Below are 23,254 nucleotides of genomic sequence, written 5' to 3'. Positions count from 1 at the left end.
GGGCGGGGAAGCATCAGCGGGCGGCTCGAAGTCTAGCCGCCCGCGTCCTGCACAGGCGGGCCCGGGCCTCGGAACTTCATCACACGGGGCTGGGGGCCGCACGGTTTGGAGCGGGGGACCGTCCGTGCATGCAGTAGGCGGGCTGTTGGCAGACGAGGGGGAGTCCGACACCTGCGGGGCGGGGAGACCGTGGAGCTGATGCGGAGTGAGGTCAGGGCGTGGCGGGGGCTCTGGGGACAGTGGCAAAGGCCAGCTCTTTGGGAAGTGAAACGGCGGGCTCTCTGCAGGGACTGCTTGTTCCGTTCTCAGGCGTTATTAATAGTTTCTTGCCTAATTTTTCAGATGAAGAATTTATACCACATAGTAACACCCCTGAAGGCAGCAGGGCATAAGATAGGAGCCACTGCGTCTGGCACGCTGGCCGTCGAAGGGGAATGGGCCGTATCTCAGGGTCTGCCTGCGTCACTCACAGCCGCCCCCACCCCAAGGGTGGCTGTGTGGCTCCAGCCTCCACGGTCCATCTCTCCCGCCTGGTGGCCCCACTCGAGCTCTGCGCCGCCGTTCTCGTCCACTGGGGGCACAAGAGGACACGGATGTTAACACATGACAGGGAGGCCTGGCCGCCTCTACCAGTCCCTTGTCAGGTGGGAAGATGGCAAAGCCGAGATCATGTGCCCTCCGTGCCGGGCCGCACGGCCACCAGCAACCGCGGCGAGCCGGAGGGCTGGCTTCAGCTCGGAGGAGCGTGGACTTGAGTCCGCTTGGAAAACGAGTTATCTCCAGCTATTCGCCGAGCCAAGGTGGGGCGCGCACGGGGCCACCGTCCCCCACCCGCCCCGGCTGCAGAGGCCTGCCCGGGGCCCTGGCTGGTGTAGGCACACGTGGCCCCGAGCCGGACGTGGCCCTGCCCCGGCATCCGGAGAGGAGGGACGTGGCAGTAAGGTACAGAGCACGGCGAGGGCTGTGAAGGGACCCGAACCGGGGGCACCGGGGACGCCACGTAGCACAGACAACATCTGCCGGAGTAACAAGGCCAGAACCAGCCACGAGGGCTGAGGGGGAGCAGCAGGTGCAGCAGCCCTGGGACAGGAAGGCGCTGGCGCGGGGGGGCACAGGGAGCCCGGGGCTGCGCCGGCCGCGGAGGGACGAGGGCGTGCAGCCAGGGAGATGGGTCTGCGAGGGACAGGATGAGCCCGGGAAGCGGAGCAGCCTGAGTGTCCCCTGTCCCATCAGTTCCCGCAAGGACCGTCAGGAACGTCAGCAGGGGCAGAGCAGGGATGACAGCGGGCAGGGAGGTGGGCAGTGGCCTGATGCCAGAAGCCTCGAGCACAGACGGTCTTCAGAACCGCGTGTGAGGTTCTGTCAGCTGCTGTCAAGGAGTCCCCGGGAAGTTCACGTTGCGTCAACACAGGGAGACGGAGACGCCGGCGGGCCCGTGTCCCCAGGGGCCGGGGGCTAAGAGCTTCTGGAGCCACAGCTAGGACTGCCCTGGACCTGCATGGTATGACTCTGCCCCTCCTCGATGGCCAGACCTGGCTGGTCAGGCAGGAAGTGGGCTGTAGGAACCCCCAGGGCCCTCCCAACCCCCGGCTCCAAGGTTCATCCTTTTGCCACCGACTTTCCTGCCCTCCTGTCCCCTCGGCAGGCTTCCCGTACCCTTCCGAGAAAGCCCTTCTCTGGTTAAGCCAGTGGGGATGCTTTCCGTTGCCCGCCCGACACTACTGACCTCCCCACACAGGCGGGGGGCACCCGGGGGCTCTCTGGGGGAGCTGCGCTGGGAGCTGCAGCTGGAAGCAGCCTCACAGCCTGGGAGCCGCACGATGAGACCCCCCGAGGCCGGGAGGGCCAGCCTGCCCCCAGCCAGCACCATATCACGTTCTAGATGCTGGACACGCCCTGTGCCCTGGGCTTGTGGAACGGACCACGGGTGGAGACCCCCACCCATGTGGTGCGCAGTCCATTCCCCGTTTGCCTGATAAGAGCATCTCGTTCTCTTCAGGAGATAACTCGGTGGCCCCAGGCAAGCCCCGATTTGCCCGCGCCCCTGGACTGTTGCATCCCCACCTCCGTAAGCAGCCGAGGCGCTGTTTGCTGGGGCAGGCGAGCCGGGGTAACGACACGCGCCCTCTTCCTCCCGGCACGGGCGTTGGTGTGTGAGGCCCGCAAGGAGGGTCAGCGGGAAGAAAGTGGCTGGATCTCCCAGGAGACCGCGAGCACAAGGCCCGCTCTCTGAAAACACGGCAGGGGCAGCGGTGTGGAGGCCTGGTGACCTCCGGGCCCGCCGGCTCTGGCCGGTCCTTCCTTGTTCTAGCCAGACGGGGCTGGGCTGACTGATCCGGGTGGAAGACACGGAGGCGGGAGTCAGGAGTGTGGCAGGTGCACTGAGCGGAGACGTGTGGGGAAACGGGCACCGGGGGCCGGAAGCTGTGACAAGATCCAGAGAGCGGCCGGGGCGCAGGCCAACGGCGGGAAACCAGGGAACGTGTGCGGGCTGAGGGCACAACACGTGCAAGACCTCAGCGGCCAGGAACAGAGGCGCTTTCGGAACGGCAGGAAACACCACGGGGTAGGGGGAGAACCAGGCCAGGGGGCCGGTGAGATGGGCCTCAGCACCGGCCCGGAGTCCTTGGTCTCAGGCAGCGCGGCACACTGACGGGGCAGGGGTGCAGATCGCCGCGGTGGGAAAGCCCGGATCCAGCGGGCCGGCTGCGGCCAGGAGCAGCGCCGGCGGGGGCGGAGGAGGCAGGGCGCTTGGACAGGGCTTGTGGCTGGCTCAATGCGGGAGAGCCGGGGTGGAGGCATCTAGACCGAGGGACGGCTGACGGCGGGGCTGCCCGTCACCAGGCAGGGGTGGAGGAACCCAGTGAGGAGAGCAGCCCCCAGCCATCAGGCAAGCTGCATCTTGGGCCAGAGGGTCTGGACTGTGGGAGGCTGGGGAGGGCTGGGGTTGATGGGACAGGGGACCCAAGCGGGGGCCTGAGGCAGAGCCGCCGGGCCGGTGTCGTGCGGGAGGAGCTCGGCCAGCTTGCCCGGCTGGGACCCAAGCCAAGGGGTTCTCCGTTAGCCGGAAGCCCAGGAGAGGACCAGCCGCCACAGGAAGCCTCCTGGGGCGCGCGACCACAGACCGAGGCTGCAGCGAGGACCCCTTAGTGACTTTATTCCAAACCTGCTCACACGTGAACACAAAGCAGGTGCGTAGGACACGCCGCTTCTCTCCCAAACCAGCTCTTCTGCAGCCCCCACAGCGCACCAGCTAGTGCTGCCGGGACCGCAGGGACCTCTTGGTGGCCCTGGACGTAGCAGCCTCCCGCTCCTTCTCAGGGTCGAAGACTTCTGGGCACAGAAAAGACCAGAAGGTACTGTGAGCAGCAGCTCGTGGCCGCAGCTACGTGTCGCCTGCCGAGGGCTCTGTCCTCACCCCTCCCTGCGGATCCCCACCCCGACCACGCTGCCGCCAGGAAGGCGGGGGTCACCTCCCACCCGGGGATGGCTGCCAGGGTGGGGGGGCCTCGTTCAGACCAGACGCGTCCCTGGGAGCTCCCCTGGGTTCTGAGAGCCCTGGGAAGTGTGCAAGCGGGAAGGCCTCCGCACGCTGCACGAGCCCCTTCAGCCTGGGGGGTCGGGTCCTGCTCACACAGACCTGCACGTGCGGAGCCCTTGCCTGAGCCCTGAGCGCTCCCCATTCCCAGGTGTCCCCTCGGTCCTGTCCCTCTCAGACCTCAGGGTGCAGCCCCCCAGCACCACAGGGACACGAACCTGGTATCTCGTGGGGCCAGTAGTCATTACAGTGGGGGCAGCGCGGCTCAGAATTGGACTGGAAATACTTCGCCACGCAAGGTAAGTGCATTCGGATCCCACACGTCTCGCAGCTTTGACCCTGAAACCAGCAAGGGGATGGCCATGGAGCCTCGTGCACCCCTCCAAGCTCACCACCCTTCCACAGGGGCGAGGAGAAGGTCCAGCAGGCTCCAGGGTTTTGTCCTCCAGGCCTGAGATGGACACGGAGAACCCCAAAGCCCTCAGCACAGGGGCGTGTAAGAATCGTTACTAAAGAATTCTGAGAAACGAATGTAGATGGAGAACACTCCAAACTCTAACAGCGGGGCGCCTGGGTGGGTTAAGCGGCTGCCTGTGGCTCAGGTCATGAGGCGTCCTGGGATCGAGCCCTGCATCAGGCTTTCTGCTCAGTGGGAAGCCTGGTTCTCCCTCTCCCTCTGCCCCCACCTGCTCCCCGCCACCGTGCTCTTTCTCTCGCAAATAAAAATCTTAAACGGAACTCTAATGGGCAGAACTTGGTGAACGGCAGGCCAGGCCACCCCAGGAACTCGGGCTCCCAGAGCACAGGGCCCTCAGAGCGTGCAGAGCCGAGCACATGGCTTCAGCCTTCCAGAAGGCCGTTTGGAAACGTGGAGCAAAGGCTTTAAGAAAATGTGTCTGCCGTGCCAGAAACTGCGCGTCCGGGAAGCCAGCCCAAGGCATCCGTTCCCGCAGAGCTGTGCAGAGACGCAGAGAGGCTCCCGGAGCGCAGCTACGGCGCAGGAGAGGGAGGAGTCGGGGAAGAACCCCAGGCGTCTGGCGCTGGCCCGCCCGCAGGGAAGCCCCGGCAGACAGGCCGCGCAGAGCAGCACAGCAGCGGTCCCCACGGCCAGACATTCCCACGCCGGCGCCAGGATGACACGGGCTACCCAGAGCCCCGGCCTAGAGCTGAGGGACCGGGGGGGGGCAGGTAGGCACGCGCATGCTGGCCCCGCACGAAGCCGAGCGGAGGCCCTCTGGTGACCCGCCGCGCCGGCCAGTAGGGTACCTGGATGAGGAGGCTGTGGCAGATGTTGCAGATCTTCACGGCGTCAGGGTACGTCTGGCGGATGTGCTGCTCCATCTCCAGGATGGCCCGGCTGTGCAGCGTGAACTCCCCATCCTTCTGCGGGACAGAACGAGGCGCGGCAACGGCTCAGCCCCTGCTCGCCGGCCCCTCGCCCGCCCGGCAGGCGCACGGCCCGGGGGGCTGCTCAGGGCTGCGTGCCCCTCGCGCGGCCCGTTTCCACCAGCCCCAGCCAACAGGTGTCCACGCCGGCCCCCCCGGCACAGCCGCGAGCCGGCAAAACCTAGGCCGAGACCGAAAAGGAAGCCAAGGTGAGGCTCCCCGTGCCCCTACCTCGGCAGCTCACTTGTGCCGCACGAGCGTGAACCGGGGGTGGGAGGAGATGCCAGCAGCCCCCTGAGCGAGGCTGGCCACAGCCCCCCTGCAGACCTCCCCCCAGGCACAGCCCTTCCTCTCCCCCCCAGGCGGCCCTCCTGTATTCCCCGTCCCGCCTTCAGCTCCAGGGTCAGCGCCTCCGTTGGGGAGGAGTGTCCTGTGTTTCCTCCGCTCCGCAGCTGCACCTCAGCGAGCCGCCTGCCCAGTCTCCGGCCCCTCCCAGACCATGGGCCCCAGGCGGCAGCGCCAGGCCCGGTTCTGCTCGTGTCCCCAGGCCTAGTGTGGGGCTCCGCGCTCAGCAGCCTGGCGATGAAACTCCCAGGGAAGGTGAAGTCGACCCAGCGCCGCGACCATGGAATGCCCGAGGCCCCACTGAACAAGCTCACATTCCCGGTCAGGCCTGAGTCACATTTACTAAACGTGGACTGTGTGCCTGGCCCTCATCGCTCATGACCCTGCTCGATCCTGTAGGGACCCTGTCACAGGGAGGGCAGGCGAGGTGCCCTAACCCCAAAGAAGACCCAACCTTCCAAGATCTCCCAGGCCCCACGGCGCAGCGGCCCCTGAGGCCTGGAGGTGCGGCCGTCAGCAGAGGCCCATGCTCCAAGGCTCCATGCCCCTGGGCGCCTCCCCAGACCCCGCCACTGGGACACAATCCTGTGTGTGCCCTGGATGTGCACAAGTTGCAAGGCCAAAGCAGGTGCTCTGCTGCACGGAGCGCATGGCTCCAGGGCGGACCAGCAGGTGACTACAGTGAGTTTCCTCCTGAAAATCCAGGATTTTCTCACCTCCCCATGAGGAGCAAGTACATCTTGTCTGTTTGGGAGAAATTTTGAAGTAAGTCCTGTCCCCCTGGAACGTCCCCTCCGGGCCCAGCCCTGGTCCCAGCCACGTGGCTGGAGCGTCCGCTGGGCGGTAAGGCATGAGGAGTCGTAGCTCAGTGGGTTAGCACCCAAGTGCTGCCCAAGAACATTCCCTCCTGCCGGGCCTGCCCACAGAGGAAGAGAGCCCAGGACACAGCAGGTATTGGGAGCGGCTATGACCCAAGCCCGGGCCTGGATGGGGCTCTGCCCCCGCCAGACCGGGGACATCACCCACGCCATGCAGCTGCGGCACGTCTGGCTCAGCACCAGAGCCGGGGGCTCCCGGTCATCACAGGGCAGGGGGCAGACCCGAGGCTGCAGTGGGCCCCGAGCAAGGACTCGGGCCACAGCTCTGGGGACGAGAGGCAGGCTCTCCCCGGAAGGGATGTGGCGCAGCACCGCACCACGAGCAGCGGCCCCCAGCTGCGGCTCTGACCACGGCGTGAGGAAGTGGAGGGCTGCCCTGAGCAGGCCGGGCACAGACACAGGCACTCAGGGCCACGGCTGAGGTCGGGTCAGCACGGGGCCAGCCGGCCTCGGGGTTCCTGGCAGCAGCACTGCCTTCTGCGAGAAAAGCCCGGAAACATCTGCTCTGCTCCAGTCAGCAGTGGCAGCCACGGGGTCTAGAAACGGGGACGTCAGCACCATCTGGTCCCTTCCTGGCCATCCCCAGCTCCTCTCCAGCACCTGCCCCCACGTCCTCCTGGCTCCTTCCAGCCAGCGTCTAAGCGAGAGGCCCTGAATCATGTTCAACACTGACGGCGAGAACCACCAGGACAGCGATCCTCCGGGAGCCCAGCACCAGGCGCTGGACACCGGCCATCCCATTCCTGCCGGGCTGCGGACAGGACTCCTCCCCGCTCACAGAAGAGGGGCTCCCGCTGCCCCGGCCAGGAACCAGGCTCAGATCTGATGCCAGAGCCGTGCCCTCCGCCCCACATCTGCAGCCCAAGGCCCCAAGCCTGGGTGCGGTCCCTGCTCTGCACTTCCGGCTGCCGTGCTGCGGGGGCCCCTCATGGGAGCGAGCAGGAGGCTCTGAGCCCTTCCCATAGGGTCCTGGTGAGCGTGAAAGCAGGTCAGGCACCTGACACAGCCCAGCTCAATGGACAACCACCAGATCGTGTGGTTTGGGAGGGAAATTTGTCATCAAAACAGTGAGCCAAGCTGGGGCACCAGGGGACGCACTACCTCGATCAGCCATTTGTTCTGTACGAACTTCTGCAGCACCTGCTCCGCCTCCTTCTTCCTCATCTTCTTGCCTTTAAGTTGGTCAACCAGGTTCAAAATATTTGTGGAAGACGCAAAGCCGGTTTCCGAGTCAATAATCAGTTCCAACTGGAAGACAGCAACAGGTACCACCTTTATCCATCGAATCGGTAAGAGCAATGTTTGAGCAAGAACCCCGATCAGCAAGTAGGGCACCGACAGCCACAGCCACAGTCCGTCCTTCTGCCTCGGTGCTCGGCCTGCGACATCATGCCAAATGACGGACCTTAATGCGCCCCGATCAAGAATCCTCTCTGCCCCCCCAAGGGAGAGAAGCTGGCGGATGAAGGGAGCGGCACCCCACACGGGGAAGCGTCGGGGGTGGGGACCGGCTGGAGGCAGACGGGACGGGACAGCAAAGCCAGGGAAGGGCCGGAAGCAGGCACGCTCGGGAGTTGACGGTCCCCAGAGGAGGCCCAGCAAGGAACGGTTCTAAGACTAGTCACCAGAGACCGGGACTGGCCAGATCTGGATGAGGCCAGAATGTCTCGACTGTCTTTATGTCCTGGTCCTTAGAAGATGCCCCCACGGCTGAGAACCACTGTGGTGGCCAGTGCTCAGCCGGGCGAGTGACAGGAAGGCTGAGCCAACGCACTGATGCTGGGGAGACAGCAGCGCCTCTCAAACGAGACTGCGGAAAAGGCCCGTCAGGCACCTTGTTAAAATGCAGACCCAGATTCAACAGTCTGGGGCGGGGGGACTGGGATTCAGCCTTTCTAGCAAGCTTGCTGCTGCTGCTGTGGGCCTGGACCATGGTGCGAGCACCAGGCAGTAACACTTGGTGGCCCGCGTTGCACACCCGGAGGCCTGGTGCAAAGCCAATCTGGCTCTTCCTTCCGTGGCGCCCTCCCATCATCAACAGGTGGCAGTGAGCTGCTCTGTGACCCCCTGTACACAGCCACCTGGGACAGCAGTGGTGACCCTCCAAGATCACGGTTTCCATCTCTGACCATGGAAGACAGCAGGTTCCCCAGAAGAAGCCCGGCCATTAAATAGGAGCTACTGTACTTACGGCCTTTCTGAACAGATCCAGCTCATTCTCTGCAAAGTCTGAGGCCATTTTGGAAACAGAAGTCGTTGCCAGATTCACCTACAAAAGAGGTCAGCACGGTGGTCAGGCTGGGCCCCTCACTGGTACCTGAGCACTGGTGTTGAGGGGCTGCCGGCCACAGCTGGATCTGTGACCAGTCCCTATGTGATAGACCTCTATCTCTAGCTCTAGTCTGCTTCTCAGAGGTTCTTAGAACTCCAAAGGTTGTGTACTACCTTCCAAACCCAGATACATCTGGGGAACTTGTCTGCACACTGAACGGAGATTCACGTGCAAAAGGCACTGACAAGTCCAGCAGTGAACAGCTCTGATTAACCGACGTAATCCAGTGTATCCATAGTCACTTGACACCACAGCCCTTCTGCCCTGGACGAGTGTGAGTGCCTGGCCGCGCCCCTCTCAGGTGGGCCTGGCTGGTGGGAGCCTGGTCTCCTTAGAGGGGCCTACGGCAGTGTCCTGGCCCAGACTGGGGGCCTTGTCTGCTCTACCCTGTTTCTCCCCTCGCTCCCCGGCCAGGAGGCCCCGATGGCTCTCAATCCCAGCGCCCACACCTTCTTTCTTCTCACAGGCTCCACATTTTATTCCAAACGAAAAACCACCTTCCTCCCTTTGATGCTAGCATTGCACACATTTGAAGGTACCTCTTGCATTTAGCTGTCAACAAACAAAACCCGTCTTGGGCAGTGAAGTGAGCCCTGAGCTGCCGGCCCCCGGCCCTGATCACGGCACGGGACACGGACAGCAGCGCCGGTGACCCGGTAGGCCGGACGGCCAGGCCAGGCCGAGTGTGCCGAGTGTGTCTGTGTCTCCCGCGGCAGGGCGGCTGCAGCGGGCACTGCCGCCTCCACCCACCGCAGTCCCGCACGGACCCCAGCAGAGGGCGCCGGCGCGCGCTCACCAGTGCGTAAACCGGTCTCCCGTCGTCCTCGGTGGCTCCCTTCTTGATCTCGATATACAGGGACTCCAGGACACTGTTAATGTTGTTGATAAAGTCCTCCAGCTCCTCCACGGCGGCAGTGCCTGGAGAGAAATGGGATGGGCGGGGGGATCCAGGACGTGGGACTGCCGTAGTCCTTCCATCCACGCGAGCCGGAACAGGAGAGCCAGGAACGGGTGAAGGCCCAGCCCGCTTGGGTCAGGGCCGATCGTGCGGCTTCTTCCTTCCTCCAAGACTCCGACCCGAGGGTGCTGCGAGCAGGGAGGCCCGCGAAATGGCGTCTGACCCTGCCCGGCTCTTCCTGCCCTTGCTGGAAGCCCCCACCTGCTGCCCCTGCCGGCACTGTGCCCCTCTCCGCACATGTCCCCACAAGGAGCCTGGCCCTGCGCCGCCTCACCCACGCTGGGGCTCTACCTTCTTCCCTTTATCCGCCATCCAGACGCGTACTGAACACTCCGTGCCAGCCTGCGTGCCGGCTCCGGGTCAGGAGTGGGGTGGCAGCAGCGAACGCCAACGATGACCAGACAGGGTAAGAGCACCGGCACGCACGGGGCACACCCCGGGGAGAGGCCCTGCAGCGGGCACTTTCCAGCCATTATCCGTCCTGTCAGCAGCCCTCTGAGGCAGGCACCAGTCTCCTCCAGATGGGCAGCTAGGCCCAGGTGCACAGGCGGCTGGCGCACCCACGCTGCACCCCCGGGGCACAGTGAGCAGAGGGAAGCCCAGTAGCATGGCTGCAGCCGGGGCTCAGATATGTATGCTGTCCTGCCTCCACGCTTCCCGGGGCTGCACAGGGAAGCCCCCTCCACTGTCCTGAGGCTGCCAGTCCATACATGGGGGGGGGGGTACATACAGAACCCCGGCAGCATTCACCATCCCTGGGCTGCAGGGGGGCTGAGGACAGGAGAGAGCCAGGGGCCACTGAGGCTGCAGCGGGAGGCAGGAGCCCCACGCACAGGGCCCTGCAGCCCAGGGGAAGGTCGCATCACGGAGCCTTGCGGAGTCGGAAGCAGAGAAAGGACACGGTCAACTTTGTGTCTTGGAATTACCCTCTTGTGTACCGTGATACTTTTTTAAATAAAAAGTTTTTTTTTAAAGATTTCATTTATTTATTTGACAGACAGAGATCACAAGTAGATAGAGAAGCAGGCAGAGAGAGAGGAGGAAGCAGGCTCCCTGTTGAGCAGAGAACCCGATGTGGGGCTCAATCCCAGGACTCTGGGACCACGACCTGAGCCAAAGGCAGAGGCTTTAACCCTGAGCCACCCAGGTGCCCCAAATAAAAAGTATTTCTTAATAGTTTTAACTGATTACAATAATTTCAACAGATTTAGGAGAAGCAGCCGGCATACAAACAGTATGATACCACTTAGGTTAAAAATAACGAGAAAACTAATGAAGTACTGCAGGAAAGGCCTGGAAGAGGAGCCACCAAGCTGATGGCTAAGGCCACTGCTAGGAGGGAGACGCAGATGAAGGTGTCAGCCCAGGACACTTCATCTGTGCTTGACTCCGCACAGAGAAAGATACTTCCTTGTGTACCTAAGGCCTGTTGAAGCTGAGAAGAAAAGGACCAGTCACACTGGTGGCAGTGAAGGTCACAGCCACGCAGACCATCCAAGGGAGAGTCGTGACCCAGGCAGGGGGCCCAGAAAAGCTAATGACAAGACCAGGACAATCACACCAACATGCAAATCACGGCAGGGGTCAAATCTTTTTAAGTAAACGTGTTCAAAGTTTAAAAAAGAAAAGAAAAGCCCTTCAATAAAAAGCCGGCAGTGACGAGGTGGTCCAGAGGCGCGGGACAGACGCAGGGAGAGCGGACGCGGGAATGCGGCCCCGGCTGCGGGGCGCTGGGAGCAGAGGCGGGCCCGGGGGTACTACTTCCTGCCCCCTCCAGCCTCCCGCCCCCTCAGCCGCATTCCTGCCCACTCGTTCCGGAGGACGCCTCAGGTCACACTTCTTTCCACGAATGTTCTCGGCAGCCCCCGGTACGCCGGGCCTTTGCCGACCTTCCTCTTCCACACCGAGGGCCGAGCACGGCCGGGGGGCCGGGGCCGGTGCAGGACGGCCAGGAAGCTTCTCCGCGGATGCGGAGCCCCGGCTGCTGCAGGGCCCAGCCTGGGAAGCGGCGCACAGCTGTGGGGCCTTCGGGAGCACAGCCCCGGGGGTGACAGGGCTCCTCGTGGGCAGGAGCCGCTCCGTCCGTCCAGTATGACACAACGGCACGTCCCACCTCCCTCTGAAAGTGATAATGCACATTTTCCACCGAAAAGGCCACTCTTGGGTATGGTTCAGAAAAAGGTACCCTGTGGGCAGATCACAACCCCTCCCACAGGACCGACTTTCCAGCGACCTCGTCCGCATGGCGATGAGCTAACAGCCCCTCCACGCCCTCCCCTCTCCCGCCCCTCCGGCGTGCTGTCCACTCTCATTTTGCAGAAACATGCCTGTTTTCACGGAGCAAAAACCACCTAAAAGACCAAAAACAAAAATACCCCAAAACAAAAAAAACCCACTTCCTACTGCTGTCCTTGTAGGAGCCAGCCACCTGCTCAAGAGCTCACGTTCCCTCTGACCACAGCTTCCTATGTCAAGGGCATGTCCGCACCCTGCCTACTGCTCACACTGTGCGTGGCCTCTCATGCCCTCTGCCACGCTATCTCCTCCTTAAGCGAGAGAATATACTTCTCTTGGGGCGCCTGGGTGGCTCAGTGGGTTAAAGCCTCTGCCTTCGGCTCAGGTCATGATCTCAGGGTCCTGGGATCGAGCCCCGCATCGGGCTCTCTGCTAAGCCAGGAGCCTGCTTCCTCCTCTCTCCCTGCCTACTTGTGATCTGTCAAGTAAATAAATAAAATCTTAAAAAAAAAAAAAAAAGGAATATACTTCTCTTGTGTTCAGGAACACCCTCTGCCCAACCCGAGTTCTGCGGTCATCCGCACGGTGCCGTGCTGCGGCCCCAGGCCCACCCCACCTTTCTGGGGGACCCCAGGTGAGTCTCACCCTTTTCTCCTCCCTGAAGGCCACCGACTGCCTCACTTCCAACTTCGCGAGTCTAAAACACATCCCTCTGACCGGCTCTCTAGCGCGACCCTCTACTCCAACCCCCAGTCTCCCACTCCCGCAGCGTCCTGGACACGCCCCCTCCCAGGCAAGGACCAGACCAGCGGAGGGCAGGTTCCCGTGCCCTGGCCTCCTGCAGCTCCCAAGCAGTGCCTTCCTCAATCACCTGGCTGCTCTGTCACCAAATCTGGCTGCCCCACTCATGGAGTCACCTGGTAACCTTTGCTGATAGCCATTTCCATCTCTAAACAGATCTTAGCTTTTTTTTTTTTTTTTTTTTAGATTTTCTTTCTTCAAAAGTATGATTTGGGGAGAAAATAATTCCAGATACCCATATCCAGAGAACTGGAAGGCAGGGAGCTGAAGGCCCCAATCTGAGGTCAGGAGGAGTGGCCGCAGCCTATCGGATGGACCCCCTCAATCCAGAAGGGACAACAAGAGAGCTCAAGGTGGTTCCAGCTCAGCCACCAAGAGGTGGGAAGGTGGGAAGATGGCTTTGGCCAGAAGGTTGTCCCACGTCCTGGTGCCCTCTGGGTCCTGCACGTTCCCCAGCCTGGCCCCCGGCTGTCAACCAGTCCTATGTGTCTCTGTCCCCAGTGCCCTTCCGACATGGTTCTTTTAAAGGCAGCCGGAACTGGGGTTGTTTGGTTGGTACCCAGCTTCCCAACAGGCCCATCAAGTGTCACGGGCACAGCGGATGGGGGCTTCCAGACCTCCAGTCTTCTGAGGAGCTGTGGGCACAGCCGCGCCCCCGCGCCCTGCCCTGCTCTTGAAGCCGCAGCGGAGAAGCTCTAGCCGGCAGATCTGTCCGAACGCCCTGGGCCGGAGGAGGAGCGGAGGATCCCTCGGGCCCCAGTACCCTGTAAGGCTCCGGTCATGATGCAGCGCCTGAGACGAAAGTCTGAACCACGCACTTTGGAGGCGATTACTTCCGGTCTTAGTCCCACCATGTTGATGACTTAAGAGAATCAAGAACCTCACTCCTCCCTTCAGCACCCCAAACCCACCGAGAAAAAAGACAGGCTTCTGCTAAGTATCAAAGTTGCCAGATTTGTGCGGTTTGAGCGGGATCAGAGGCGGGGTGCCTGCTTCCGATCAGCCCTGCGGTCAGCACAACGGGAGGACCTGCTCCAAGAAGCTGTGACAAGCAAGTCCCTGGGCCCACCAGCACTGTCTCCCCTCTGAGAGCAGGAAACCTCCACCGCAGGGCGCGCAGCCCCATGTCTAAGCCAAGCAGAGGTCTACAGCCCTTTGGAGCCCCTGGCTCCTCTCGTCTTGGGAGCAGGGTGTCCCTGGGCCTTCCTTGGAGGCTGGGGCGAAGTCACTGCAGACGAGCTACAAGCAGCGAGCCTGCAAGCCCGCGCTGTGATTCACAGGAGTGCGTGCGGGGCACTGTTCACTCGTCGCCTCACATCATCAGTACCAGCGACTGCGAGTCACGAATATCACCTTGATATGAGAGAGGCTTAGGGAGAGTCCCCATCACTTAGCAAGGGCACCCAGGCCTGCCCAACCCCTGCCGGCCTGCCCGAGCCCGGCGCACGAAGCCACAGGGCCTCCCCAGAACAGAGCAACCGCTCCTGGGAACACATGCCCTACCTGTGGGGGCTGAAAGGCCAAGGCCCAGGAGAGGACAGAACGGCTTTTTCTTTAGCAGGAAATGCCCTTTCGATGGGACAATTAAAGAAAGGGGACTCGGGGCACTCCACGGGCTGGGGAAGCAGCCCACAAAAGGGGACACTGTTCCGCGGACAAGCGGCTGCTTCATTCTGAGAGACTGCTATATATGGCCACTGCCGTATATATTCTCTCCTTTTCTATTAAAAGTCAATTTTGGTTCAACCAACAGCCCTCTTCTTGCTAATCAGGGTCCCTGCTTCCCAGCAGGCTACCAGAAACAGGGGCTCCCCACACACTGGGGCGGCGGGCGTTCAGGAAATTTGCTGCCCTAACTTCTAAGCAACAAACCGTTTTGTTCCAAACCAGGCAACTATAGATAGAATGTGCTATTTTTAGGCAGAGGAAATAAGAGCAAAAAATAAGACCCCAAGGGACCAAACCACTTGTGGGCCAACTCGCCCTCTGACAGGCCCCTCACCTGCTGGGGCCGGCATGGTCGCCCACCCGCGCGGCACTGAGGAGGGAGCGGGCCAGGCCCTGGATCGGACCTGAGAGCTGGGGCACACCAGGCCGAGGGGTGGGGGGGGCTTGGACTGGGAAAGGCTGGCGGGCAGGGACACGGGGCCAGAGAAGCTGTACAAGTGGTCACATCTCAGCCTGTGACCTTCCGATCAACTCCTAGGAAAAGGGCTCTGCAGACACTCAGCCACGCGGGAGAAAGACGGGAACAGGCAACAATGCCGCTTCTGAAGTCTGGTCCGTGACCGGCCCCGGAAGAGCAGGGAGGGAGCGAGCGGCCTTTCATGTGGCAACTACGTTCGACGTGCAGTCCTCTGCATCTGTGCGTCAGCTCACCGTGCACCCCGCTTCCACCCCCTCGTGATCTCATCAGGGCCTCGTGAGCAGCCACAGAGGCGAGCTGGGACACAGCAGTCTGGGCGCTCCTACAGAGGACATGGTGAGTCACGGAGCTGCGGGGCTGACCCAAGATCCCAGGGCCGGCGAGCGACGAAGTACACACTGGAACTGTGGTGTCTGGCCTTTAAGCTTTTGGTGACAAAGGACTTGAGCGTTCATTCAGAGAAAAAAGTTTTGCTTAGATACGCAACAATGTCTTGAGAATTACTTCAAAATAATATGCATTTAAGGAGGTAGCAGATGTGCAGATAAAGCAAGATTAGTCACGAGTTGCCATGTTAGCTGGGCGATGGGCTTCACTGTATCATCCTACGTTTCTGTTGGACTTTTCCCATTTAAGGGTTAAAAAAAAAAAAAAAAAGATCTCAATCTTCATCAACCATGTGACCTGACGCCTTGATCCTCAAGTTTTTGACTCCAAGAAGGGAAACATGGCAGATGAGCTCAGCCCGCTAACGGTATAGGGGACGTTGTGGGGAACAGGCTTTGAATAACGGACTCTTCCTGAATCTGTTGCTTAGAGAGCCATTTCCAAGTACACAAAGTTTTTTGTTTTTTAATCTAACTTTAGTTAGAGCGTCTGCTCCTTGGGCCTTCCTTCGAATGGCAGCACACAGAACTTCTTTCACCCTGCTGGGCACAGTTCTGGCATCCCGGCCACAGGCACCAAGGGTCTAAGACCTACGACAACACTACCGGGCTGGTGACGGCTTGTGTGCCGACCGTCTCTGTGTGTGCAGTAAACCCACCACCCGTCAGCCCGGCCCCTCGCCAGAGCTCTGTGGATCAGTGCTCCGATTGGCAACAGAGGAGTGCTCCCTCTGTCACAAAGGGGCCGGGGCAGGCAGCATCCCGAATTACAACGTGAGTCATCACAGAAAATTAAGCCTTTCAGCAGAACTTGACTGCTGATGCTATTAATGTGCATTTCACTTCATCTGAGCCTTTGAACACAGGTGGGCCATCTACCGTGGAGACGAGAGGCGGCCCCGACTCCCACACCCCCTACTTTCCCTCCAAGGGACCTTCCGGGAGTAGCTGAAGGGGGTCTGTGGGGGCTGACGGCCCATCCGCTAGACACAAAGTGGCTCTGGTCTATCCCTGGCGGGTGAGCTTCCCCCTCCCCGGGCTGTAGCTAACCCAAGCTGGCCGGTCTGGACAGAATCGGAGGCCCACACAGGCCAGGCAGAAGCCCCGATGGGGACAAGCCCAGATGGGGACAAGAGCGGATGCAGTGGGTGACGCGGATGTCATGTGTCCCACCGAGAGCAGGAGGACTCCTCTGCTACAGCCACTTGCCCAATCTTTGGATTTTTATGAGAAATCTCCCATTTGGTTTATTTTTTAATGTGGTTGTTAATTTTTAAAACACCAGAGGGAAATGAACGGTGCCCATCAACTAGGTACGTCCCACTGACCGTCCCAGTTTCCAAATTCCAATGTGGGCTGGGACCCTGCCATAAAGGGACACAATGACTGATGGGGCCACTGTGCTCCCTGACCCCGCAGGTAAGAGGCTGTGGCTGAGCCGTGAGTAACTCAGAGGCTGGAACTGTGTCACACTCATTCTTCCGAGGGACTGAATGCAGCACATGGCAGAGATGGCACGGGCTTCGTGCCAAACCACCCCCATCAAGCAGCATCACGATAAAGCCGGCCAAGTGAACTTTTTGGCTTCCCTGTGCATGTATAGTTATGCTTACACTACACTGCCTATCCAATATGCAATGGCACTTTGAAAAAACAACGTACCTACCTTCACTTAAAAATACACAATCGCTGAAACCATCATCTGGGCTTTCAGCAACTTGTAAGCACGGATCCCCTATCACCGTAACAAGTATGATCCTGAGAACGCTGGACATATGGCCCAGACTGACCAGAAGGTGACACAGAGACACGAAGTATGCTGCTAGGGAAAAAAGCACAAGGCACTGACAGACTTCCTTGGTGCAGGGTTGCCACAAACCTGTGATTTGCTTGGGAAAAAAAAAAAAAAAAAAAAGGCAATATCTAGAAAGCACAATAAAACAAAGCGCAAGAAAAAGAGGTCTAGAGGCCAGACAGAGATCACACGTAAGAACAGGACTCAGATCCACCATCTGCAGCCGCCAGCCCAGAGAAGCAGCCCCACATCTACAGTCAGCAACCCCGGCAGCCAGCCCGCCGCCTGGGAGCCAGGCTTCTAGAAAGTCAGACCACTACCGTTAGCCACCAGTTCCGGAGGCCCGACAACAGCCCCTGTGGTAACTGGTGCAAGAGGCCAGCACGTGCTTTGTAACTGATGGCTTCCCTAATTTTGGGTTCCTGCTTCCAACTTAGCGCCAGGCACAGGAAGCCGAATGGGCTCCCCTAACCAAGCGCGGGGCGTCTTGCTTCCCGGGAAGCGGTGCCAGCTGGCCTCACACCTCCTCCCCCTGCCACTGTCTCTGCCAAAGCACAAGTGAGGGGCCCGCGTCCCTCACTACAGCAAGCTCTCAACCAGCAGCCCGCCTAGCCCAATCGGGTGCTCTTTGCTTAGGTCCACGTGCCAGACTCAGCACAGGGCCCTGTTCCCGGGAGGTACAGACAAGCCGGCAGAATGGTGTGCGCAGGCCTACAGTGCCAGGAGGGGAGACTCTGGCCACCTTCTCCAATTCGCCTCAGCCCTGGAATGTGGGCCAGCTTCCCGTGGTCTCCTGGGAAGCCTGCCATAGTGCTCTACCCCTGCCCCCCATACACAGCCAGAACAGGGCTGGGTCCTGGCACCCCGTCTCCACACAGCTATGGGGGCTCCGTCACCCTTAGCCACACTCCTTCGTGATCCCACATGCGCTGCCGTGCTCTACACTCCCATCACCTGGGCCTCCTGCCTGCGCACGAGGCCCCTCCCCAGCTCAACGGCCACACTTGGGACTCCCTTCCATTAGGCTGTAGGGACCACACTTCCTGGATTTGAGGAGAAAATGCCAGCACCAGAAATTCAGCCCCATGGTCTGGATTACACTATGTATCAGCACCACGAATCTTCTGACAGTCACTACCCCATCTCCTCCCCAGGATGTGGGGTCAGATGACGCGGAAGGGTCACACAGGAGGGAAGGAGCAGTGAGGAGCACGCACTGAGCACGCACCAGGAAGCACTCTGTACCAGGCACGCAACAGAAGCTTCCCTGTTTAACCCTCCCGGCTTTCCCATGAGGTAGGTAAGATGTCCGTTTGAAAACAGAAAGCTGGGACTCAGAACCTGAAAGAACTTCTCCAAGTCCCGGCCTGGAACCTCTGTCCTCCCCAGCCCTCCGCTGGCCACACAAAGCCTCCCTCGTGCTTGGGAGTCAGTGCAAAATGCAATCCAAAACCAAAGGTGTCCACGCCTAGAAGTGCAAGGGAAACAACAGAGGCCCCGGCTCCGGAAATCTGCAGCGGCCACCAGCTCCGGCCCACACTGGGGGCTACGCCACAGTCACAGCGGGCTGGGATTTGCACCCATTGAGTCCTGCAGGAGCCAGAGATGTGAAAGTAGCATTTGCTTCCTCATGATTACGGGGCATGCTGAGCCCAGAGAGTCCTGTCGAAGCACAAAACAGCCTCCTGTTGTGGAGTTCTGTATGTCCAAACATTCACCCAGTTACACTGTAGAGGTGACTTTTCACGCGAATTTCCTGCCACTTTTCAGTTATGGGCGCATCCCTAATCCCCGCTGATTAAGTGGGAAGGCAAGCAGGCTTGGACGGTGGCCAGCTTATCAACTGTAGCTCCCAGTCAGAGGGGAAAGATGTGCAATAAATCATTAAAAACAGGGGAAATGGCTTGGGACCCAGCTTCGAATGACCACAGAGTCCTCCCTGGAAAGAGAAGCCACTTACAAACATGACCACACATGGGACGGAACACTCACTACACCAAAGTGTCAACCACAGCGCGGTGACTCACCGGTAACACGTGTCACCTAATGATATGCAGGGATCCTAACTCGGCCCCAGACGGCGGGGCAGATGGAGACCTGCACCCAGACAGGACAAACACAGCCATGGGAAGGCAGGTAGAAGGTCTGAAAACCGTGGAAAATACCCGCCAAACCCCAGTGCTCCTCTCCTACTGCGCTCACCATCTGTTTTCGGTGCGTTTCAGTTAACCATAGGTTTGTGTGTTTTTCTGCTTGAACGCTGTCTTATTTGTTCTGCTCCCTGAAATCATGTCCGATCTTCATTTTTTTTTTTAAAGCTAAAATTTGAGCTATTTTACCCGGTTTGTCCTCGGGACCAAGACACCAGAAGAACCCGCCAAAAGGAACACGTAACAAGAAGCACCGTGAATGACACAATGTGAGCGCTGGGCATCTGGACGAGAAGCCCACGGCAAGCTGGCAGCCGTTACAAAATAAATGACGTCGGGGAGAAACCCCACTGGATGCGAAGCCAGCAGGTATGAGCGACCGACTCTGTCTTGAAGAATCGCCCTGCCAAACACTTCTTCATCACACAGGAAGGAGTAACCTCACAGCGCAGACAGCAGCTTCTCCAACATCGTCAGACCCCAGCTAGGAGGCTGAGAGGACACGGACACCGCTTCTGTGTCACTGCTGCAAAAGTCAAAGGCACAACCATGACAGAATCGGGAGGAAGCAGCAGACCAGCCTGAACTGAAGGGCGGCCTGCAGCTCTACTGTCCCAACAGCAGCAGGCGCCGGCCTGTGGCAGCTTGGCGTTCACAACATGCCATGTCCAAATTCAGATATGCCCCAAGTGCAAATCCAGCCTCGATGTCAGAGATAAGATATTAGAAAACGGAAAAGATCTCACGAGTCCTATTTCATATTTGTTGTAGGTTGAAATGATATTATTTGGGATATTAATTAAACCTGTTTCCTTCAAACTCTTTTAACATGGCCCCCCCACCCCCCGAAAAGTCCAATTACCAATGTGACTCACATCAAATTTCTACCAGCTCTGTCTTACTCAGCAACTAACCTGTAATCTTCAAAAATGTCAAGGTCATACAAGTCAAGGAAAAGGCTGAGGAATGATTCCCATTGGAAGGCACCTAAAGAAACGTATGTAACTAATGTGCTGTCTGGCCCAGCAGCGGATCTTTGGCTAGAAGAGGTAGTACTGAGACAACTGGCAAACCCCAGTGGGTTCTGTGGATGAGAGGGAAGGCATATGTCAGTGTCAACGTCCTGATTTGAATGGTTATCCCATGACAGCTGATAGTTTAGGAGAATGCCTTTGCTAGAAGGACACATTCCCTAAAGAATTTAGTGGTGATGGAATTTCAAATAGGCAACTCTCAAGTGATCTCTATTCTTACAGCTTTTCTGTGAGTTTGGAATTATTTCAAAATAAAAAATAAGTTTAAAAAGCCCCCCAAGGAGCATCAGGCAAGGAAAGCCCTCGGCGAATGTGCCACTGACCCGGAAGGCACATTTGGCAGTGGTGGGGCCGGAGCCGACGTGAGAAGCAGCTGGGGTGCCGGGAGGCTGGGGCTGGTGATTCCCTGAAAACCCGACCTGTTCAACCAAAAAACAAAGGACCAGACCCCAAAACATTTTAACAAAGCCAGGAACTCAGAATTGTTGCCGTGCAGCTAGTGGGCTATAGCGATCTTGTGCTTCTGCTCAGTAGCACACACGAGAAATGAAAGAGAGGGGCCAACCGGCAATCAGGCTCCCGTTTGGGGCACCCTCAAACCCCACACTGGGCAACACCATTGCATGACAAAAGGAATTTGGGCCACTTGTGAAAGCTTCAGAATTCAGTCTTCCATGTTCGTTCTGTTTTCCAGGAAACTGGACCAAAGAAACTTTCCATGGCTTGACTACCACAAAACTACTTCCCAGCTCTCTTGTGAGTCAGACTTCAAGGAAGATGCTCCCCCGGATAAATTCCGGATCCAGGACAGAAAGGATGGATTTCCTGGATGCTACATCTATTTTCTCAGAGGCCCACACAAATGACGCAGGGCCCCACCGGACCGAGAGAATGAGACCTACTGTATGAACCTGATTATCCCCTACCTTTCACCATCTTGGGCAAATACAGGCTTTACGCACATTCCACACATTATGTTTGTAATCTTCACAAACGACCCCGGGTGCCAGGTATCTCCAGCCCTGCTTCGCAACTAGGAAAACGGAAGCTCTGAGTTTTAGTGACCTGACCAAGGTTATACAGCTCCGAAGCAACAAAGTGGCTTTAAATTCAGATTTTCTAAAAAACAGCTTTGGTGAGCTGTAACTGACATACAATGAACTGTGCCCATTTAAACAGCACGAGTTCATCGGTTCTGACATATGTATACAACCCTGAAACCATCACCATAGCCAAGGCCACAAACATTATCCATTGCCCCCGGGAAGTTCCCTCATACCACTCTGTAATCTCTCGCTCATCTCCCACAACCCTTCCTTACCTGTCACTCCACCCAAGTACACGCTGTCTAGGAGTGTATGTTACCGGATTCCTCCAACACGTAATCTCCTTTGCTTCGCTTCTTCCACTCAGCATATAATCACCCTGAGATTCGCTGATCCAGGAGCACGCAGCACCGGCTCATTCCTTTTCACCGCTGAGTAGTATTCCATCAGCCAGATCGTCCTGCAGCCTGTTTATCAGTTTGCCTGCTGATGGGCAGCTAGGTGTTTCCTGTTAGCGGCCATTACAAGCAAAGCTACACTGAACATTTAGGTGTAAGCCTTTGTGCGGACACATATCTTCCTTTCTCTTGAGTCTAAAAACAACTACTTGAAACAGAAATGACCATGTCATGAAAGAGCCCATGTTTTTTCAAAATGACTACACCATTTTAGATTCTGATAGATGGAGTGCCAGTTCCTCCATTTTCTTGACACTCATAATGCAATCTTTTCAATTTTAGCCATGTAAAAATGGAGAATGTTCCATGTGCCCTAGAAAAGAAAATGTATTCTGTTGTTTTGGGATGGAATGTTCCATGTACCTGTACATGTACCTGGAATGTCCCATGTACATGTTCCAATGTACCTCACTGCAGTTTTAGTTTGCATTTCCCTAATAAAGCTGAGTACTTTTCCGGTACTTATTGGCCCTCTGTGCATCTTCTTTGGTGAAGTGTCTGTTCAAGTCTTTTGCCCATGTTTTTCTGGCTGTATGTTTTCTAACTGTTGAACTGGGGAGTTCTCTATATATTTCGGATACAAGCGCTTTATTGGATATATGATTTGCAATATTTTCTCCCAGGAGCTTGTTTGTCTTTTTATCCCCATAAACAGTGTATTTCAAAGAGAAGTTTTTCAAATTTTGGGGATACAATTTTTTTTAATAGATCAAAATATACCCTAAATCTAGCACGTGGCTTTGGCCTAGTCTCCAGCCTGATCACAGTCATTCCTCTTCTTTTTTTTTCTTTTCTCAAGCAACTTCTTACCAATTCCATTTTTAGAATCTTTTAAAATTTTCATCTTTACAGTCATATTCCATCCTTTCATCATGTTTACCCTCATTTTTATGTCTACATATGTTTTTCTTTCTTTAAAATTTTGGGAGGTAGTTTTTTCTAACAGACCAAAATACACCCAAAATCAAGTGTGTGACTCTATTCTTTTCACCAGTTTAATATATATATATTTCCCCTCCCCTTCCTTCTCCCCCTGGATTCAGGTCTCTTCGGATTTGGTGTATATTTTTCTGGGGTCGTTGCTACCCTTTTAGTATTTCATTCTCTCATTCATCTATTCTTACCTGGATAAAATGACAAGGCGGAAAAACTCACCACAAAAAAAAAAGAACAAGAGTCAGTACTGAAGGCTAGGGACCTAATCAATACAGAAATTAGTGATATGTCAGAACTAGAGTTCAAAATGACAATTATCAAGGTGCTAGCTGGGCTCGAAAAAAAGCACGGAAGGTATCAGAGAACTGAATCCCTTTCTGGAGAAATAAAAGAACAAAAATCTAACCAAGTTCAAATTTAAAAAGCTATTAATGGGGTGTAATAAAAAATGGAGGCTCTTACTGCTAGGATAAATGAGGCAGAAGAGAAAATTAGTGACATAGAAGACCAAATGATAGAGACTAAAGAAGCTGAGCCAAAGAGAGACAAACAACTACTGGGCCAGAAGTGGAGAATCTGAGATAAGTAATAACATCAGACAAAACAATATTGGGATAATTGGGATCACAGAAGAAGAAGAAAGAGAGAGAGAGGCAGAAAGTATGTTGGAGTGAATTATAACAGATGATTTCCCTAATTTGGTGAAGGGAACAAGCATCAAAATCCAGCAGGCACAGAGAACCCCATCAAAATGAATTAAAAAAAAAAAAAAACACTTCATCATCTAATAGTTAGACTTACAAGCCTCAGTGACAAAGAGAAAATCCTGA

At 57.4% G+C, this 23,254-nt stretch overlaps 1 protein-coding gene and 1 long non-coding RNA gene across 5 annotated transcripts in view; both read right to left on the bottom strand.

Annotated features, from left to right (window-relative positions):
- Positions 1–3,131: 3,131 nt before the first annotated feature.
- The window catches only part of NSMCE1 (NSE1 homolog, SMC5-SMC6 complex component), a 75,682-nt gene continuing 55,559 nt past the window's right edge, over positions 3,132–23,254 (bottom strand). For 3 of the 4 annotated variants that reach the window (XM_032328597.1, XM_032328598.1, XM_032328595.1), the window contains 6 exons: positions 9,276–9,397; positions 8,339–8,416; positions 7,249–7,395; positions 4,805–4,921; positions 3,757–3,877; positions 3,132–3,333 (listed from right to left, as the gene is read on the bottom strand). In XM_032328597.1, the coding sequence (XP_032184488.1) occupies positions 3,254–3,333; positions 3,757–3,877; positions 4,805–4,921; positions 7,249–7,395; positions 8,339–8,416; positions 9,276–9,397 (665 nt within the window). In that variant the 3' untranslated portion in view covers positions 3,132–3,253. The remainder of the gene's footprint in view (positions 3,334–3,756; positions 3,878–4,804; positions 4,922–7,248; positions 7,396–8,338; positions 8,417–9,275; positions 9,398–23,254) is intronic. The other variant, XM_032328596.1, reaches the window with a different exon arrangement.
- Positions 12,665–22,240, bottom strand: LOC116581422. Its single transcript, XR_004282058.1, has 2 exons — positions 21,055–22,240; positions 12,665–21,017 (listed from the first exon to the last, which is right to left on the bottom strand). It is a non-coding gene; the product is annotated as an uncharacterized LOC116581422 (long non-coding RNA).

This window comes from Mustela erminea, chromosome 20 (genome assembly GCF_009829155.1).
Source record: "Mustela erminea isolate mMusErm1 chromosome 20, mMusErm1.Pri, whole genome shotgun sequence".
Taxonomy (NCBI): Eukaryota; Metazoa; Chordata; class Mammalia; order Carnivora; family Mustelidae; genus Mustela; species Mustela erminea.
This window is presented reverse-complemented; position numbering and strand designations above follow the sequence as displayed.